This window comes from Sphaeramia orbicularis, chromosome 18 (assembly GCF_902148855.1).
Source record: "Sphaeramia orbicularis chromosome 18, fSphaOr1.1, whole genome shotgun sequence".
Lineage (NCBI taxonomy): Eukaryota > Metazoa > Chordata > Actinopteri > Kurtiformes > Apogonidae > Sphaeramia > Sphaeramia orbicularis.
Window position 1 is genome coordinate 8173611 of NC_043974.1, and position 22179 is coordinate 8195789.

General features: G+C 37.7%; 1 protein-coding gene and 2 non-coding genes across 3 annotated transcripts; all 3 read right to left on the minus strand.

Annotated features, from left to right (window-relative positions):
- Positions 1 to 5121: 5121 nt before the first annotated feature.
- On the minus strand, positions 5122 to 13175 carry rps4x (ribosomal protein S4 X-linked). The gene is made up of 7 exons (XM_030162537.1): positions 13112 to 13175; positions 12454 to 12531; positions 10617 to 10797; positions 8081 to 8178; positions 7820 to 7991; positions 7249 to 7406; positions 5122 to 5274 (listed from the first exon to the last, which is right to left on the minus strand). Exons 1-7 carry the CDS (start codon positions 13112 to 13114, stop codon positions 5173 to 5175), a joined length of 792 nt encoding a protein of 263 aa, XP_030018397.1. The 5' UTR covers positions 13115 to 13175; the 3' UTR covers positions 5122 to 5172.
- Positions 6983 to 7053, minus strand: LOC115439114 (small nucleolar RNA SNORD61). Its single transcript, XR_003938207.1, has one exon. It is a non-coding gene; the product is annotated as a small nucleolar RNA SNORD61 (small nucleolar RNA).
- LOC115439113 (small nucleolar RNA SNORD61) lies at positions 10365 to 10440 on the minus strand. Its single transcript, XR_003938206.1, has one exon. It is a non-coding gene; the product is annotated as a small nucleolar RNA SNORD61 (small nucleolar RNA).
- Positions 13176 to 22179: the final 9004 nt, after the last annotated feature.

The following is a 22179-nucleotide window of genomic DNA, read 5'->3' on the forward strand; positions in this document are numbered from 1 at the left end:
GAAACAGCTTTTAGAGTCAAAGAAAGTGACTATCACTGTTGTTTTCTCCACTGGACGCAGCTCTAAATGAAAAGAATGGAGTTAGATCTTGTTTCTTCAACATGGGTGGATTTGATTGATGGCTTATGACGGTATACAGTCGTTATGTGATGTTATTATCTTTTCTAAGTTAGCCTTTTGATGATCCACGGTTCAGACTAAACTGTGACAGGTCTGACCTTATTTCAGTGATTAAAAACAGATCTTTTGTGCTGTGATTGACAACACACACCATACAGAAAATGGAGGTGATCTGTGGTTTTACTGTGGCTGTTTTCTGTCTAAAAACAGAACTAAAAGCTAACAGCTATAATGTAAACTATCAGTTGAAACACAGTATTATTTTGAACGTTTGTCCAAATAACGTCTACGAAATTTAATTTGATACAGAAAACTTGATGATACCATAATACAGATGAGTGTAAACAATTAGCTTTATACTTTATTCAGTGAGTGATACAGTCTGTGGGTACATAGCATTGGTTTGTTGGTGGTTTTGGTACCCAACTAATATTATTATTATTATTATTATTATTATTATTATTATTATTATTATTGTGATAATTATTATTATTATTTATATTATTACTACTACTACTACTATTACATACTTATATTACTTATTGTTACAACTACTATTACAATTAGCACTTTATTATAATTATTATTAGTACTGTTATAATAACACCATATAAACATATTTACATATACAGTGCACATTATATTATGACATATTTATTAGTATTTATTATTATTTTATTATTTATTTCCACTAGTACTTTCTGATGTGTTATTGTCTATTTTTCAGTACGATTTATAGTTTATTACTATTTTCTTTCCTTTTGTCTTGTAATATATATTTCTTATACGTGTACTTTCGGTGTTATGCTGTTACTGGAACCTTAACTTCCTGAGGGCTCTGGGATCAATAAGTTTCTATCTAATCCAACTTCCCCCTGTCGCTGAGGGTTTGGAATATCAGTACTATATATAACTTTTATCTAAGTACACTCCTATAAAACTCTCTGGGATTGTTTGGAAATTCAAGGTTCTCACATGGAACAGTGATGCTACTACTGTGATGATCTATGATGCTGTACTCTACCTGTCCCATTAAGATGAACAAGCTGATAGTTTCATCAGCTTCCAGACCTGTATGCGTTTGTTCTTCGCTAAAATACAGCAGATTCACTGTCCTCACATCGTGTCCTGGCTCCTCTCTGCCAAAGATGATGGATTACAGTCCTGTCCAGAGTGTCAAGGAGCAGACGGTCATTGGAGCGAGCCGTGCCCCTCTGAACACACACTGTCACATGCTTTCCTACTGTGTGTGCTATTAAGGTATGTGTCATGTGTTTGGTAGTTCCGGGAAGCGAGGCAGCACACACACATAGGTGAATATCAAGGCCACTAATAAGCACACACACACACTGAGGTGGTGAGTGCCACGCCAGGTTTCTGCAGTGCTGAGCAGGCGGCTTCCCAGCAGTCACCATATGGACTGGTACTGAAGTCAAAACAGAAACAGGCAGCGATAGAGAGACAGAGAGAGGGATATCCAGAGAGATGAAATGAAAGATGGAGGCAGAGGAAAGAGGGATTAGGGAGGAATCAGTGGAGGAAAAGTAAGAAGGAGAGACTTGGGGGGAAAGAGATGTTAGTGATCAAGGGATGTGAGGATGGAGAGGAGAAATATTTACACAACGAGGAAGGATGAAAGAGAGGAAGGCAGTGGGTGGATTAGATGGATGAAAAGAGAGAGAGATTGAGGAGTTATTTTGGGAAAGAGAGGAGAGGAGAGGAGAGGAGAGGAGAGGAGAGGAGAGGAGAGGAGAGGAGAGGAGAGGAGAGGAGAGGAGAGGAGAGGAGAGGAGAGGAGAGGAGAGGAGGATGTAAGGGGGTTCCAGTCTTCAGATTTCGGGATTCTCACCCAGTCATAACAGGGTCCGATCAAGTAGTAACACTTGGACGCATTTTGTGTTCAACAGTCTCTGTCATGTAAGCAGAGTAACTTATATGCATGTATTATACATATTTGAGTACATATTTATAAGCACTTTAACATTATGTATAACAAAATTTGAGTAGATACATTTTTTAGGTGAAAAATATCAAAGTACTGCTTGGTAACAGGTGGACTTGAAATGGACATCAATTCTTTAAGCTTTACACAAACATTCAAAACATGTGGTTCTCAACAGAAATTGATATCAAGTAGGACAAAACCTTTGAGATATTTCGTTCAACTATGCTGAAAATAAATTTTGGATTAAAATATTGAAAATCCTCTATTTTACTGACATGAGAATATGGTACCACATGGACAGGCTGCCATTGTAACATGTGGACGACTCTTTATCATTGTATGCATCACCCAAACTGTATCAAAAAATCATTACATTCTGAAAGTTTCACTCAAGTATCTGAATTATAAGTAACTTGAAAATTTAAAATTGGTATTTTTGTGGTAACATGTGGACAGGGCCTTTTCAGCAACTCACAAATGTTCAAACTTATAAATATCAATAATATTCACAAAATAATGAAAATCTAATATTTGAAACTTAATCATCTATATCAGGGGTCAGCAACCCTGGTCCTAGAGAGCCACTATCCTGCATGTTTTAGATGTATCTCTCTTCCAACACACCTGGTTCAAATGATAAGCCTATCATCAAGCTCTGTAGAAGCCTGGTAACGACCATCAGGTGTGCTGGAAGAAGGAAACATCTAAAACATGCAGGATGGTGGCTCTCTAGGCCCAGGGTTGCTGACCCCTGATCTATATAATCAACAGATTGAACACATTTTCAAATTTTTTAGATCAAATCATGCTATGGTGTAAAAAATACAATCAATAACATTGGTTGTAACTTTTTTTTTTTCTACAAGTGGTATTTTAAAAAGGATAACAGTGTCATAAAATAGAGATCTTTAGCTAAAAAATGAGCCCACTTGATAAATGATGTGTGCAAATGTACTTTTTCATGTTGATGTTGACTTTTGCTTGATCGGACCCAACAGCAGTTGATTTGGTTCAAACAGTGGAGGCTTTCATTCATTTAGAATTGCTCTAGTTGCTGTATCAGGGGTTTGTTTGCATTGAAATGACCTACCTGTGTATGTTTATTGGTTTGATCAGTTCCATGGTGACTCATTTGATCACGTTTGTTAATTGTGTTTTCTTGACCCATTTGAACCCATAAAGACTTTTGTGGCAGTTCCCAAATGATTTTTTCTTACTATTTAAGTTTCCTTAAGCAATTTATCACCATTTATTGTATCATCATCTGTATTTTGCATTTTTCACTGTAAACCATGTATTATCTTAGATTTAATTTAGCTTTTCATTAAAACTCAAATGTAAATTCAAAGGTTATTACATCAAAACAGAGAAAACTGAAGAAAAATATATCAGTAACTGAATATAAACCAAGTGTCTGCATCCACTGTCATTTTACTGGTGAACCAATGTTGAAGAAGCTGACAGTCTTTCCACATTCACTACGGAGTCTCTGAATGTCCAAATGGGTCAAATCTGATGACCATGAAAAGATGAGGAACTGCATTTTACACCAATTATTTCGATAGATTTGATAGGGTTAGTGGATCAACAGTTATTATACATCTTAGATCAGTAGATGCTTTTGGTCACCAGAAGATGTTTGGGTCTTTATGGGTTAAAGGGTCCAGTATTATCAAATATCTTTAGTAATTTGACTGACTTTTATTGAGGAAAACAAACACTTTAGTTAATAGTGAAAAAATAATATTAACTGTCTTTTTCCAGCTTAGTCTGCAACAGCATATGTACATGAAACATTAAAGGTTAACTCACTTAGTATATCAATAGGGAAATTTGGTCTCTGCATTTTATCCACCCTAATACTGTGCTTTGCAGTCACTACCTAGCATTAGCATTGGCACATAGTAAACACATTAGGAGCAGTGAGCTGCCATTGAAGGGACTGATGGACCAGCTCCAGATCATCAGTACTGTGGTCAGGGACAAAGACAGAAGAATGAACCTATCTATAGTTGTTTTTAATTTTTACACAGGTTGAATTCATAACAAATTGGGTTTATACATTGCCAGTGACCCAGAATAGATGTGATTATATTTTGGGAAAAGTGGGTCAAAGTTCAAATTTTGAATGTATTTTTAAAATCCCCCCCCCCATTTATTTATAATGGCAGAAATGTTTCTTCGCTGTCTATGCTGACATCAGCACAAGCATAGACATGATGACATTGGCTGGATCATGCCACAATGACCTACAATATGTGCGAGGAGTGGGGTTTGTTGTGTCTGGCACCACTTGTATTATTACTTTAACATTAGTACACCTGATTTTATGGCTAAATTGCATCTCCTACGAGAGGCAAAAACTATAATCATAAATTATTACCAGACAATTTAATGCTTGATTGGAGGTTAGATAAAGCTTAGGTTTCTGCTCCATGGGATCATTAAGATATCTGGGTTAGGCATTCGTCCCCTAATAACTCTCAGCAATACCGTCAATGTTTAATTCTTCAAGTCTAAGTGGAGGTGTAAATTATGTTGTTCCAAAACACAACCCCTCATTTTGCATTTCAATGAGACCCACTCCCATGGGTGTTAGATTGACACCAGGTGACAAAGGACAATCCATTTTCTGACAAACCTACTGAAATAGACCAATCCAACCAGGCTGCACATCATCTGTGCATATTAACTTTAAGTCTCTCATTGTGCCATAAATTAAAAGAAATTTGCAGCATTCAAATTCTGAAGAATTAAAACATGTAAAAGTAAAAGATTCATTTCAATAAGGTGGCACTTCATATTTTTAAAATTCCACTTTTCTTAAATTTCAGGTTATTCACTTTTGTGAAAGGAGTTTATGAATGTAAAGTTTTATAATTTAATATGACTCTTTTGCACTTATAGACAAAAATCTACAGTTCTCATTTATAGCTTAGATTATTTTACTGGTCTGGGCCACAGAGTCAAACTTAGCTGAATGTGGAACCTGAACTAAAATGAGTTTGACACCCCTGCACTAATGAGCAGTGAAATAAGTCAGAGGACAAGCTGAATGTTTTGTAAATAACAGTTTATTTGAAAACCAGGGCTCGGGCTGTCTGAGTTTAGCTGCTGCCCTGCTTGGCGGCCAGCCTCTTGTCTCTCTCCTCGGCGATGGTCAGGCGGATTCCCTTTCCTCTGGGCAGGGACACCCATGGCTTGTTGCCCTGCAGACAGAGGGAAGAGTAAGGGTTAACGTGGATCCAAAGAGTTCATCACATGTACAGTGGCATCAGGTCAAGTCTGGCAAGAGGTCTGCAAGTCAACCTTTAACAACAAGGTAGTCCCCATTTTGTTCTTCAGTTAATCCAATTATGTTGAACGATCAGATCAAATCTCAACAGTACTGTTAAACTGCAGTACTTCTAACATTTACACATCTATCTATGGAATACTTCATTTAAAATTCCAGTAAAATCCTGAACCAATTTAGACATTTTCCTTCTTCAAAGCAAAAAGTTTTTCTATTTGGTGTTTAAATGATCACAAATGTCATCAAGCAGATACTAAAAACGATGCATTTTCCAGACAAATTTGCAAAATACTTTATTTCAGGTTTCCAAGTCAGGTTTTGACAATTTGTCTGACTTCCTCTTTTTCACTTTTAATGATCAACAGGAGCTGCAGCTTTAATCGTGTACAAGTTTTTGGCGCACTGGGACTAACACTATGATTAAAACAATTTTGCAGTTACACTATCAAGTTTGGGGCTCCAACTAATGATTAATTATCTATTAATAACCCGATCATTTTCTTAATGCCTCAGTTGTTTGGTTCAGTCTATAAAATGCTGAAAAGGTAAAAATGCTAATCGTTTCCTAAATACCAGCATGACTGTCAGGTCTTAGATGAAGTGAATTTGAAATATTTTACATCCGTAAGGACGAAGAAACCAGAAGCATTTTGTTTTTTATTACTTAAACCAACTAATCAAATGTCAAAGCAGGCAATTCACAAATATTCAATAATCATTGCATCTGTTGCCTTTTTCCATTTATTTATAAAATAACTGCAGACTAATCTGTAATTGCTGACCTAAATAAACGAAAGCTGAACTACATTAACCTGTATTTCAGTATATATTCCTACATATCCAGAGTCTTAAGTACTCAAAGGTCACTCACTGCCTAGTTTGTTTCTCTAAGAATTAGGGATCCAGATATGCGTTAATGAATGTTCCAAAAGATAAATGCTAATAGACTCTGCACAAGAATAATTCCATTTAGCAAAGAGAAAGGATGCATTTCAATGTGCAGCGAGTTCAGGTCTAAAGTATTAAAAAGGAGAGCGGTTCAACACTTCACTGTGCTAACATTTATCTAACCAACATGAACCGTCATCAAGGTGCTGAAAAGTACCGGGCTGAGCCTGTCGAATAAATGCCACGCAGCGTAGAGACAACTACACTGCCGACAGCTTGGGCCACTAAGCAGCCAAAGAAATGTCAGGCAGCAGAAGTGTTTAACTGCACAAAGAGTCAACTGGCCAGCACTCCATAGTCATTACTGTGTTTGATTTGATGGGCCAAAGCACAATTCAAAGACTTTTACAGTGTGTCACTGTATGTCTGGAGCTTTCTGAGAGTGTTCAGTCTTTGCAAAGATCAGCAGAAAAATTACTTGGGATGATATGCACTATATTTAAGTAGTGAAACTTAAAGAATAAGTTTGGTCTTTTAAGAGAAACTCCAAACTTTCCATGCATTTATCAAGTGTGGGCATCTGATGTTTCTGTCAAATGATGGATTGTAGTTTTGGACCACTGGTTAAATGATTCAATTTAGTGTCTGTAGATTAATAACTGACAGTAATCATTATATGCTGCCAGAGATATCTGGAAAGACTAATGCGTGAGCATAAGATTTCATAAGAGATGGAGCTCAGAACTTCTTAGAGGAATTGGTAGTGTGGTTTCATTACTGTTCAAAACCAGATTGTCATCATTGCTCCAACAATGCCCCGTGAGATTATTCCAATGATCAACAGAAAACTGAAGAAAATACACCATTTATGCAACCACATTGCTTCTAATGAATGCTCTGTGGATGTGACTTAATAGGTTCTTTCAGATGTACTTTCTGTGCTCCTAAAACTACCCTGTTCTTGACTAAAAGTATGCACAGATATTGCTCTACTCCTCACCTTGCCAATGACGAAGATGTTGGAGAGCCTGGTAGCGAAGCTGTTGCCTGTGCTATCCTTGACGTGCACGACGTCAAAGGAGCCTGGGTGACGCTCCCTATTGGTGATCACACCGATACGCCCCAAGTTAGCACCACCAGTCACCATGCACAGGTTACCTGCAGAGGAGGGAGAAGTTCAGCAGGCTCTTTAAATGCCACAACATTAAAATTCATAGTTTCAACTTCAATTTCAACACTGACCCAATATAAAGCAAATTGAGACCTATTTCACAACTATATTGGTTGATAAATGAAGTCTGAATGAACAGGAGAAAATTAAAGTCTCCTGTAATAGAGCACTAGCAAATACCTGCCTTCATTTTCACATACAACTTCGCACCTTGATCCATACATAATTTTCCACGGACATTTAAAAGTAAATGCAACTTTATAATACACAATGTTCCAATCAGTTTCTAAGGCATTTAAAAGGAGTATTCAAAATATTTTCTAAGAATAAAATACAGATAATTGAGATGTAAAACGGTACAATCACATCATATTGACAACATGTGGTGAGACGATCTTACCAGTATCGAACTTGATGAAGTCTGTGATCTTGCCGGTGTCCAGGTCGATGCGGATTGTGTCATTGACCTTGATGAGGGGGTCTGGGTAGCGGATGGTGCGAGCGTCATGGGTCACCAAGTGGGGGATCCCCTTGGTGCCGATAATGATCTTCTTGACCTTGCACAGCTTATACTGTAGCAGACACATCAAAAAGTGCACCAGTTACAGACCGCTGAATGCATGCACTGTGGACCAAGTTTAAAATGCAAACCTGATCTTACCTTGGCCTCCTCGGCAGTGATGCGGTGGACAGTGAAACGTCCCTTCACATCATAGATCAGACGGAAGTGCTCACCGGTCTTCTCAATGCTGATCACATCTAAGTAAACAAAGTGCAGAGTTACTTAAACTGACAAGAATCTTTGTTGATACAAACATGTATTAAAACACAACCAGGACAAAAACACTTCACCAGCCACAAAACAGGATTAGTTTATAGTTCTACTGCATCATTTTCACCCTTTTAACCCTACACTAACAAGTCAGCATATTTTGCAAACAGAAGCAAACCAAGTGCTCCAGCCTACAACGTACCAAAAAGCTGATCTTAAAACAGGCACACTGATGTACAGGTAAATGGTGGCCATCTCAGTGTAATTTAACTTTGATGTTAATTAAAATGCCTGCACAACATTCAGTGGTTCCGTCAGCATGTAGGTTGCCTTCCAAATGCAGTTTCTACTTCTTCATGGCAAGTACTTGCAGAAGTTGTTGAAATCCTGCCAAGCTCCTGGCCTTAACATGAAGGTATATAAATAGGTTGTGATCACACTGACAGCTCCCCTTGGATATGGATATTAAAATGCTACACCTCTATGTGAGGCTGATGGTCAGCACTGAGGTGGAAAGTAAACTGACCGAGTGACAAGACCGTAGGTGGCATGGGAGGGAGCATCTGGACCAAAACTAGGTACTATGTGTAAGGATGTAATGTCAGCTCACAACACAGTCGTTACTAGTAAAATCAAAAATGCTCCCTGACCCAATACAGAGGTTCTTTTCAATTCAGGACATTCCATATAATCTCAGAGGTGTTTGCAAATGTACTGTACAAAAAGCTAAAAATGGTATGAAAAGGAGATGTGTGTCCATTATTGGAGTTAAATTTTGGAATGATGCCAACATAAATTTAAAAACATGTAATTCTTTTTTAGTTTTTAAGAAAATGGTTTGTAAAGCTATTTTTGAAGCTTATAAATGCGATTAATTATCTGTTGTTGTTGTTTCTTTGGAGGTTGGTAGCCTAAAAAGTTGTACTATAGGATAGGCTTTGATAAGCAGCCTGCTTCTGCCTATACCTTTTCAGTCATTATTCAACACATTATTCAACACATGATTCTTGATTTTGTGATTCTGTGTTTTTGTTTTGTTTTTTTTTCCTTCTTTCTTTTGCGTGAAATGTCAATACTGTGTACAATATTTGGTGTTGTCATGACTGAATAAACTACTACTACTACTACTACTACTACACTGGCTTTACTACATAAAGAGTATCAGATCAGAAAAGACAACCAGAAAATTGCAATGGGCACGCCAAGAATTGGAAAGTACAGCAAAACATCCCAAAACATTGTACTTTTTTTTTTTTTTTTTGGGGGGGGGGGCTCAAATACAACTTCCATTTTACCTAAATAAAAGTGACCACTGATGGCTGACGTGCCTTGACAAAGTACTTGTCTGATTCTCACATTCCTTTTCAGAGTCCTGTCAGATCACCAGGTAGTTTATCATCTGTTATGTGCTGTGTCAGTGTTAAGGTACTGAATATGTTGATGCCCTGTATGTCATGACTAAGCGGATTAATCCAATAACCCACAAAATAGCTCTGGGTTAATTTATCCGAGTGTCACTATGCAGTCAAGTGAACAGGCAAAGTCATCAGAACATGCAAGGGAGCCAATCTTTGGGTGTCAAGATGTACTTAGTGGTGACGACAAACCACTGAACTGTTACCACACTACAGTTAGTACTAAACCAGCAGCACCTTCTGTTGCCAGAGATGTAAATTTATCAGGGGTGAAAAAAGGAAGACTACGTGAGCTCCTTAATATAGTCCAGGTGCATGAGAAGCTTGCCTGAGACTTAATGATTTTACTGCAACAAAATGACTTAAAAGAATTCAGAACCAAGTCCAAAATATGTACTACAGAACAACATATGAACAAAAACACCGTGCAAATTGATGGACAAATCACATGGAACAAAAAGTTTTTTTTCTTGGGGAGGGGGCATGATGATAGGATTGCCCCCCTCTTAGGTTGTACTAGATTTAGAAGTATGCTCCAAGTTTGGCAAAGTTTGACTATGGCCCTGCTCCTCCTCAGCTGTAGTTGTCCTGAGCATCACCTAAATAATACCAGACACTCAAAGTGCCATATGACTCCTCTAAAATATCATTTTGTCATATAAATCAATTAAGGTAATAACACTAATGATATCATCATCTTAAAGTAAGTAAGGAGTAAAACACATTGCACCACATTTTACTCTTCAGTGTTATAGCTGGAGCTCAGAACTTCTTAGAGGAATTGGTTGTGTAATTTCAGCTCATTACTGATCAAATCCTTACAGTCATCATTGCTCCTTTTGCAGATAGAAGTGCCGATACACAGCCTCAGCATTAAATTCTCATAATACTGGAAGGTAGCTCAACAAGTACACAGAATAAAACCTACAATTAAGTTCTAAGTTTCACATCATACCTGAACTGTACCAACATTTTATAATATAAAGTTTGTTTCTTCCTTTCCTACTCACCCATGAATCCGGCAGGGTAGGTGACATCGGTGCGGACTTTGCCGTCAATCTTGATAAACCTCTGCATGCAGATCTTCTTCACCTCATCCCCTGTCAGGGCATACTTGAGGCGATTCCTCAGGAAGATGATGAGGGGCAGGCACTCCCTCAGCTTGTGGGGACCGGTGGAAGGACGAGGAGCCTGAGAGCAAGAAAATTATGTTGAAGAAGGTAAAATGAGAAGTGCAGAAAGGCGTCACAATTTTTCAAAAAATAGGTTTCTGGTGGACCACAGAGTGTTTGAGTGCATCAGCATTCATTCCAGTGAGTGTTTAACCCATCATGTAACAAGTCATCCTCAACCATGTGTCACACATTAATGATTATAATTAAGACAACACAGTAAACAACTTAGTTATCAGTTGACACTTCAAATATTTTACGTCAAAGCAAAACATTAATCAGTTTATCCTTTCAAAAAATGCTTGAATTCGAAAATGATCAAGACAGATAGGACTTTATTTATCCCACCATGGGGAAAATTCAGTTAACATTTATACATCAGAAACACAGTCCTTGGCAATGCAGAGAATCCAAATCTACTGAAATACATTTCCCTTAGTATTCATTTAAAGGATACCCCCAGAGTCCCCGAGACAAACTATTTAGACAAGACAACTCCCAGTCCCACAACCACAAAGACATGACTCCATTTTCTTAAAAGACTATCCCCAATAGCAGCAAAAATTTCACACTTAAAACACTTTTCTACTTCTTAAAACCTGGGTTTAACAAGCCAGGAAAACCTAATGCACAAACTAAGGATACTGAAATGTGCCAAAGCGTTGTAAAAGATTAATATGTATATCTGCTGCACACCATTACACCAGAGGTATATCAGTGTATGTCAATTCAAGCCACTTTAGAGTCACAAAAAGGTCCACAGCAATAACTAATTCTGTCATTTTAAAAACCTGCCTCATCCCATTTTCCTGAGCCTTGATGATTACAGAAAACAGCTTTTCCTGAGGTGGGTGAAAGGTTCTGTGATGTTGGTTTGACTGACCATCACATATCAATATCATATCATACCACACCTGTACACAAAGAACATAAACAGCTGACTGGCAGTTTGCCATCTGGTGACTTGAAGAGGTATCTTAAGCATCACTTTAAGACACTCAGCTTATTCACACAACTTGATGGGACCAATGAGCTGTGGGTATAAAGAACTAACATTTTACTTTTATAGAACATATACTAAACTCGGAAAACAACACAGAAGCCTAAGCATGTATTTAAATGCCATCTCTACTATTCTCATCGGAAAATGGCCAACAGATATGATGTCTTCATGACATAATATAGCAAGCGGGAAATAATTTCTGTTTCTCTCTGCCATACACTAAATTTAATGCCATAATCTGTGCCCTACTCTAGGCAAACCGCGACCCTATGTGGACGATCCATTACCAGTCAAGATGAACAAGAGGTAATTGTACTAGTCAATAAGAAGTGATGCTGAAGCAAAGCAACCCCATCCCTTCTTAAATAAAAACATTCTGAAACATTGACAGGCTAGAGTGTGATCTGTACTTAAATCAGGTTCAGTCAACAAGCTTTATACATGATACTTTCATAACTGCAAGCACTTAATGTTCAGACCTCACCTTTAAAGCACAGATACGAGCCAAAGCTCAATATCACTGCTCAAAGCACCAGTTGTATGCAAGTAACGGAAGAAACGAGATGATTTATCATATACTTAACATACCTCCACAGCTACTAACTTTAGCACAGGTAAAATTATGAAACTGTACAAGTATTATTTAAGTGAACGACCAGACACGTTACTTACGAATACTCCGGTGAGCTTGTCAAGCATCCAGTGCTTTGGCGCTGCGACGCGCTTGAGGTGCTTCTTCGGTCCTCTTGCCTAATGGAAATAAGACAGGTCAAAAACTGAAACAAGTAGAGTATTTTTACATTAAGTATTACATTAAGAAGTGCGACGAGTACATTACAAGAGCAGTGAAACACCCGCTACAGATAAGATGTGCGCAGCCATTAACGTTAGCATGGTACGCTAACGTGCCGGAGGAATGAATGTTAAACCGGCTGCGGCCTAGCTACTATCCTATTATATTACAATTAGCACATTTACGGAAAGCGCCATAATTCCCTCTACATTAATGTAAAATATACACGATGCGAAGGCAGTCACAGAAAACGACATTAGCACTGCTTTAGAGAGGGCTTTGTCGTTTCATTATCTAGCTAGCAGCGTTAGCCATAGCGGTGCTAAGAAGCCTTGAGTGGCAAACCTAGGTCGGGCTAGATCTTTTAATATCTTCAATAAATACCAACCATCACTGCTTTTGCTCTCAATTTAGACTTGATCTACCTCATAAACTGTTGAATTTCAACGCAAGGTATATTTGTGTGTACTAATATAAATGCAAAAAGTGATGTTTTGAGATTATTTCAATGAAGAATCATGAGAAAAAACAACTCACCATGTTGGAGTCTGCGGGGAAAAGGACCTCCCGTTTTCCGGTATTGAACGATAAGGCCGACTACGGCAGAGCGGAAGGGACATGAGTTACCAAAATCGCAACTGAACAGCAGACAGCCCGCCAGAGAAATGAAAGTCACAATAGTAATGTAATTATGTCTGTATCAATCGAAAGTTTGTGTTATGCATATATGTATAGAGTAAGTGCAAAGTTCCTACTCCAACATTAGGTCTGTTTAGTTAAGTTCTAATGACCACACATACAATCTGGATATATGATGTAGCTATGCATTTCTGTCCCGTTTGTGCAAAGAACATTCCATAAAAAATTATCTGAAAAAAAAAGAGAAAAAACTGTAAAACAAACAAACAAACAAACAAAAATGCATTGCAATCACATTGGTTTTCGGATGTTTTATGCCAGGTTTTATTCTACACCTGTCATAAGTTTCTAAATGCTTGTGCTGTTGCAGGGGTCACACTGAATTGTCACTTCACCCTTACAACTCATTTAGTTCAGTTTTTTTTATGTGTCTTTTAAGGCTGTGTCATAGAGCACGACAACACAATAAAACCAACAATAGTGAATATTAAGTGATATAAGAAGTAGATTATTTTAATATCACTGATAAGGAAGCTGGGTCTAATAAATTCAGGCATTTGGAAATTATTGATGATAGTTATGTATGCATATAAACCTTGTGTATTTAAACCACTTTGGGGGTTTTCCATGCATTAAAATACATATTTTGACCAAAGCAATTGTGAACAATAAGAAAATGAGTGAACATTTTTTAAGCAGCAGGTCCAGAGATGATGCAGGGAAAAACTGTGAGGCGATAAAGCACAGAGACTCCGGGGAAGAAGTCAAGTCAGTAACAGGTACAGGGGTTGGACAAAATAATGGAGACACCTTAAAAAATCAACAAAATATAATTTAATATGGTGTAGGTCCGCCTTTTGCGGCAATTACAGCCTCAATTCTCCGAGGTATTGATTCATACAACTTGTGAATTGTTTCCAAAGGAATTTTAAGCCATTCTTCAGTTAGAATACCCTCCAACTCTTTTAGAGACGATGGCGGTGGAAATCGACGTCTTACTTGAATCTCTAAAACTGACCATAAATGCTCAATAATGTTGAGGTCTGGGGACTGTGCCGGCCATACGAGATGCTCAACTTCATTAGAATGTTCCTCATGCCATTCTTTAACAATTCTAGCTGTATGGATTGGGGCATTATCATCTTGAGGTGAAGGTGTTTCCATTATTTTGTCCAACCCCTGTATTTGCTGGAGTGTAAATAGAGGAGAAGATTAGGAGATGAGAAGATTCTGAGAAGAGGAGGAGCAGAGAAGAGCTCAGTGTATCACGATGAGTCTCCCAGCAGTCTAAGCCTATAGCAGCAGAACAAAGAACAGCCTGAGCCGCCCTAACTATAGGATTCATCAAGAAAAAAGTTTTTAAACATAGAGAGAGTGTCTGCCTCCCAGACACAAGGCAGGCAGGTGGTTCCACAATAGTGGAGCTTGATAGCTGAAGGTTCTAGGTCCCATCCTGCTTTATAAGTGCTTGTATCCTGCTGGAGGTGCACGTTTTATAATTTAATATACAATCATGTTATCATGTCATGTTCTTTCTATCTTTTAATTTAATCATGCTTTTAGATGTAAAGCACTTCAGGCTTCTCTATGTTATTGTAAAGTGCTATATAAATAAACTTTGATTTGATTTTGATTTGATGTTATGTCAGAGTAAATAAAATTAGAATCATTATCTTTGCATGAAGGTGATAAAGCTCACACATATTTAGTACACCATACCCACAGAATTACCCACTCATTTGACTTCTCTGTACATTTCAGTCTGCCCTGGTCAGGAAATACCAGTGTCGCAGACAGAGACCAGTCCTGTTTACACTTGTGGAGATAAAACTCCTCCTGGGTGACTGTCTTCCTCTGCCAAATCCTTCCAGTGATATACACGTCTCATCTCTCTGAAGGCAGCTCTGCCCCCCTCAGGCCACAGGAATAATCCCAAAGCCTTGGACAAACATGCACTCTATTTATACCTAATAAAAATACTCCTGTTTGTATTTTGGCGCATTTATCTCTGCTGTGACCCATTTTATTTTCTTTCTGTGCAGCATAAACCTTCAGAGCATGTAGAAGTCAGTTCTTTTCACAGCAGTGAGTGCTGTGGTGTTTCTGGCAGAACCAACCCACTAACCTACATTTCAGTCACAACATTTTACATTTTGCAAAGGCTTGGTGGCCTGAAGCCAGCGGAAACACAGGAGCCTGTATGCTTCCTCTCAACTTTAATTTCCTGACCCATTTCTTTAAAAAATACTGTTGTTCTGGTTACCCAATCCAGGAAGTTTTATAGGGGGGTTTAACACAGATTTCTGAAGTCAGATTCCAAAAAGGTTGAGGGTTAAGTATAGGTGACAGTCGTTTAAACTGGTTGTCTAAAAGCTGCGGTGTTGTTTAATGCAGATGTAGAGCGTAATAGAGTCCAGCTGATGGTGGTAATGAAATAAATCTGCATGGATTAAGTTCAGATGATAAAGATTCCACCATTTATGAGCTTTCTTGTACTATAGCTTGATATTGTTTTCTTCTTTTTTGGCGTCTTGTGAAGACAAAGATGCCACAGTCGTCTTCGATTATTTGCATATTTTTCTGCTTCAGTATCTGTTATTGAGTGCGAGTATTCAGCCTTTCACATCTTACATAAATTAATTCAGGCCCACTTTAGTTGCACTACAAAAATACTGCAGAACAGTCAGTCAGTCAGTCAGTCAGTCAGTCAGTCTGTCTGTCTGTCTGTCTGTCTGTCTGTCTATCTATCTATCTATCTATCTATCTATCTATCTATCTATCTATCTATCTATCTATCTATCTATCTATCTATCTATCTATCTATCTATCTATCTATCTTATAAAAGGGAAGTGGACTCTGTGTGTGCGTGTGTGTGTATGTGTTGGGCATCACACAAAATCTGGGAAGAGCTGACTGCTGTAGTTTGGCATACTTATGTATGTATGTATGCAGTGGCAAGTTGATTGGACCAATATTTTGGGAGATAGTAATTTTGGAATACAATAGCCTTACAATCACAGAATCACAGAATCATGTGAATGCTTTGGCGGTGACTGCTGGACAAATGCGATACAGTATGCGTAATTATACAACAAATATCTGTATTGGGGGACCAGGATGTTGCCCTTCAGGGTCAGGATGTGGTCACCAGGATACTGTCCTTCAGGGTCAGGATGTGGATTTTAAAAACACCTCCCCTTTTCGCATCCTACCCTCAGTATTGACAATGATGAAGTCCAGGATCTAGAACCCGTGGTTCCCCACGGGTCAATGCACTAAGAGTAATTAATAACAGATGCAGACTGTGATTGTATAAAATGTGACAAACTAACCAAAAAGTCTGAAATTAAACTATATTAGAAAAAGAAATACTTACATGTTTTAAATGTATCCATCAGTGTGTTTTATTGATCTTAAATCCTGTTTAATTCAGATCATTTCTAAAGCCTGGTTAAAAACTCTGCTGATAATATGTTCTAGACTAAACAGTCATCTCAATTTTAACAGCAATAAAGAGGTTGACATTGGTTCATTAAGTTTAGAGTAAAATAAAAATGTACAACTTTTTTTGTAATTACATTGCAGGTACTGCTTTTTAATTTAACTTCTTGATGTATTTTTCAGCCTTAGGGATTGATTAAAATACTATTTTTAATCTAATCTGGCCAAAGGCACTCTATTTCCTCTATTGGTTGATGCAGTAATATACACAGAATAATGTCAAGTCCTCCTAAACTGAGACCAAATCATTGACAAGGCCAGAATCTACTGAGACAGAGACAAGAACAAGACTATGAGAGGTCAAGACCAGGATGAGTCCACAGCAAGGTAAGACTGAGTCAAGACCGTGACAGGACTAAACTCACAACAAGAGCATATATGCTTTGTATGTAAAATATTACATTACGTGTGGTGAGATGATAACGCTGCCTGTGAAGAAACTAAATGAAGCGGCAAAAAGTTTTCCACCTAAAAAAAGTTTGGTGATAATGATGTTAACAAATAGGCTGTTGCTCAAAAAGGTTTTATTCCTATTTATACACATTAGTAATCACCTTTGAGCAGGTGTAATGATTCCATACTGAACTGCAGTTACACTGTATCTATGGAGAATAAATCACATTGTCACAATCATTTCATGAGAAGAGGTAAATATTTCATTCCAACCTTATGTGCAACTGTGTAGATCAGAAAATACACAAGAAATGTAGTGATTTCTTGACATATGTGGCTTTAACTGGTCTTGGTAAAAAATAAGTCCTCTTTTTCTGAAACCAGACCAGATCAAGCTCAAGTACAACAACACAGCGTAATACTACAAACAAAATATATAAAGAGGAGCTGCTTCATGTCTGTCTGTGCTTTGTAAGAGCTGATGCTATGATGTAAGATCACCACAAGATAGCAGCGTTTGACAGATTGTTTTTAACTTTTCTGAACATACAATCCTGTGGAGAAAACTTACATAAACTTGCATAATCTTATAAAATCATATACATAGTGGTTAATATTAAGTGCTATGGAGACTTAAAAATGGGTGAATATATAAAAAATATTACTCTCTATAGTTTTAATGCCAAACTGCTATATAATGTAAGTGGCACAATATTTTGTAAGTAAACCACCACCTCAGACTGGGAAAAAAGATGAAACTACAACCCTGTAATCTCAAATACAGAGAAAAGAAAAGATGCAAGAGACATAGGACACTTACTTATATTACCCATTCTGTGCACATACCAACACACTCCAGCAGGGGGAGACCTTGTACAAAAATATAGACTGATGTGTGAAAGGTTCATGACAGTGGAATCAGTTTGTAACTAGTGTGTCCATTTTCTGATGTTTTTGTGACAATAACCTGAGTATCATTACCTAATAATCATGAAATTAATGATCTGTTCTTTGTTCTACTGAATTATTGGTGTTTGGTACTCGTTGAGAGCATTTATCATTGTCTCTGGTCAAAATTCACAGCCTGGTTACAGTAGGAGTGTAGTTTATATTACATAAAGTAAAATTTGTACTTCTCCTCAGAACTTATAGTCAGTGAGCTTCATTTACAGGAAATTACATCGCCTGTTTTTAAGTAAAAATTAATAGAAATGTGATTATCCACCCTCAAAGATTCATCTGATCTTAAGTATCGTCAGTAACATAACTGACTGTCTTCTGCACTTTATTACAAACATTGCACAATTGCCAAATCTGCTGCTGTTTGGTTCCATTATGCACCTCATAACCATTACTGTATTTCACTTCTGCTGCTACTGTAAATAAATTGACATGTACACTTTATCTTCTGCTATTGTTTATTCTTTATACCACTTATTTCTTCTTCTTATTAAATTATTTTTTAACTCTTTATTAAAATGCATGGTATTTAACAAGTTGACAGAGAAACGGTATCTCACATCTTTGTATGTCTTGTGGATCTAGTGAATTGACAATAAAAAATCTTGTAACTGAATCTTTAATCGTTTTTTTAGTCAAAAATCAAGGACTACCATTGGGAGACCATATGAAGGTTACAATCATTGCCCACTTCCCTTATGCACCGAGGGCATATTTGTTTTTGTTTTTAGCTTACAACTATGATAACTGATGCATAAATGCACACTTTATAGTACTATTTGATGTATTATTTGCAACTGTTCTATGGACTTTGCACTAACTCATTTTTAGTTAGTTCTATGTTTTGTCAGTAGTTCAGGACATTCATTTCATTAAACCTCAGCGTGATAAGAGGTGGATACCAAACAATATGCCACTTAAAACACAAAAAGACAGTCTAGTGGATGAATCAACCATGCAGATACTTTTTTATATAAATGCTCAAACGTTACAAAACACCCAGAGTTTGGTAAACCATTTGGTATCCCTTCAAAACTCAGCTGTTAAAATGATAAATACTGACTCCACCTTACTTTTCGCAATCTTTATTTCTCCCAAACTCAGAGCTGTAACAAAAATACAAGCATTTTTTCAATATGATCTCAGACATTTACATATTCATATAGATGTACAAGTGAGAGCTGGCGAGCAAAAGTGCTTAAAATCATCTTTGAATAATATTCATTTCATCATTAGAAAAAAGAAGCAGATATAACAACAAAATTAAAGACAAAATAACACTTTTTTTATTTACAGGTCCAAAGGTAAATATAACGGAAAAGCAATAAATCAGTGCGATCTACTTCCTGTAAAGTGGTGTTTCTCAAGCAGATCTGCCACAGAACGCTTTCATTATTGTTAAGGGGAAACCTTGTAAGGGGAAACTTTAAACAGATATATCACCTATGTCATATTCTTTGATATGTTGGGATATTTTTCATGACCCTGCAGCCCGGAGGGAGTAACCCAGCATGGAATAAATCACAGCTGTCACATGGAAACTGTAAATCTTCTCAATTAGTTGTAGGATAGAAACCCATTGGCATATCTTTAACCGTAAAAATTAGCTTCTGAGTACAATGTTTTGTTAAAATATCTTTTGAAGGTACAATATGTGACGTTTGATGTTTGTGTTGGAGTCTGAGTTGTGCTAAGAACTCGTTATTTGTGCATGTTGGCTAAATATGTTTTTACGCTAACAAGTGTCTAATGCTAGAATAACAGCCTGTCTCCTGTGAATGAAGTTATCTATAGCTTGAAAAAAAAAATGCAGAATCTAACTGCACAATAGCTGCTAGCACAGTCAGCAAAGACTGAATCAACTGTAATTTGGTGCTTGTGTTGAATAAAAAGCTGGTAGGCAAGGCTCATGTCTTGTTTTCTTATGGGATTAAGTCATGTCATGGTGGCAAGATGAATCATGAAAGGATACGTGGTTCCAAAACGGCAGAAAACTTCTGTTCCATTGTTTCCTCAAGTCTCAGTTTCTGTCTGTTCATATTACAACGCAACTCTAGACTTTACAAATTGAAACAGGGTCAGGAACGTTGCCAAAAAGTCTCAATTTATGTAAGCTAAAACATCAGAGAAGTGTGAACACTAGGTATAAACATACTGAAAGTAGTTCATCTAAGTGTGGACAGAAAAAAGTCTTATAATTGCTCTCTAGTTTTCACAGTGTCTTTCTTCTGGTCCTCTACAATGTTAATTTAGAATTAGCGGTATCTAACATCAACAACCAGCTGGCTCCCACCACAACACAGACTTCAACATAAACTTCATGTAAGAACACAAGTATGTATGAATACTATGTACTGTGACTTGATGAGTCCATTGCTAAATAGACAGCATTGCACTCACAAGCAATAAAGCTAGTTTTATAGGCTAAATGAATGTTATACATTGAACTCTTAGTTGTTAGATTTTTGAGCTTGGGGCTGCAAACATTTTAGATCAGTCCATTAATTTTTTTAGTCTGTAAAGTTCCAAAAATGTTAATTTTACTTGAAAAAACAAACAAAAATTTTTTAGGTATAATTTGCTGTTAAGAGTAGAAAAAGTAAAGCAACAAATTTTACCCATATATACCAAGCAAATTAAGAAATGAAAGCTCTTGTCATTAGAAACCAAATAGCTGCATGGCATATTTTAGTTCATGACCGGGGTTAATCTGCAATATAGGAGCTCACAAAAAAGAGGAAATGAAAGCCCCCCAGATGACTGAAACATCTCACCATGGCCACTTCTCAGGGGGAGGCGAGGAGACATCCCTCTGGTTCACACAGCAAAAAAATAACATTCGCTCAGCTGGGTTTAACGCTGGACCACAAAACAACCCACTCAGAAAAGGACTTTGAAACAACGTCGAGCAGATGGAAACAAACACACGGCTGTCTTCTATCCGACGGAGATTGTAGAGGAATGTTATTTTGACCCACTTAGATGACGAGACAGAGGAAGAGAAGAATCAAAGTGCCTGTCTTTTGGATTTAGATGTGATGAGAAGCCTCTTTCTTTCTTAAGAGATGGGGAAAAAAATTAGACTTTGCTTCTGCCCGCCTGGTTAAGTGGCTCTCCTGACTGAAATAAAAAGGATTCTTTCAAATTACTCCATCGTCAGGTTTTCATTAATCAGTGATCACCGCTTCTCGCATTTCAAGAAAAGAAAAGAATTCAGAGTCCATCAAAAGTGAAAAGACAGAGTGTGTGTGTGTGTAAGCTGACCTGTCTCTATCTAAATAAATTAACAAGGCTTTGTGTATGTGTTTTTTCCTTTTAGTGCTCATCATTTGGAAGGATTACCTGCTGGTCATAGTTTCCTCGAACACACACACACACACAACTGTATTTTCAGACTTGCATACATTCACTTTCACTCATGCACACACACACACATGCACACACACACACACCAACAACAACCTCAATACCCTCTGAAGTCTGTGTGTAACTGAACAAGTGCCTGTTTCATTGCTGCTACTCCCATTTCCCTGCTGTAATACCATCCCCGTCCTCCTGTGTGTGTGTGTATGTGTGTGTGTATGCGTGTTTGCTTCATTTCTGTCTCGCTGTACAGCTTGAAGTCCCCATGCAGGTGTTATACGTATGCAGGTGTGTTATTTTGTTTGTGTGTGGTCCAGAAAACCCCACAATACCCACAATGACAGACAAGCAGGGTTCAGGTGGAAAGCCTTTGTTCCTGCTGCCCAGTTCAAGCCCCTTCCGTCTCTTCTTACCACAGCACATATAGGTCAGAGCCCCCACCCTAACTGCAGCCATGTAGAGCAGGACGCAGAGCGGTAAAGCTCCTATAGGTAGACCGGGTCAGGTGTCAACATTAGAGAGAAGGACTGCACTATCAATCGCGTGAGTAGATGTAAGGTGTAGAGGGCTGGGGGATTGGAGAAGTCCAAGTCCCAACCTGTCCACTTCATTTTGGTAAAGTAAGAATGGCGATCAGCGTCACGAGATGAATAATCATTTGATTTATCTATAATTCACACTTTACAAGTCAAGTCTAGAGTCTGGTTTCAACCAACTCAATATGTAAAGCATCATGAGATAACTTTTG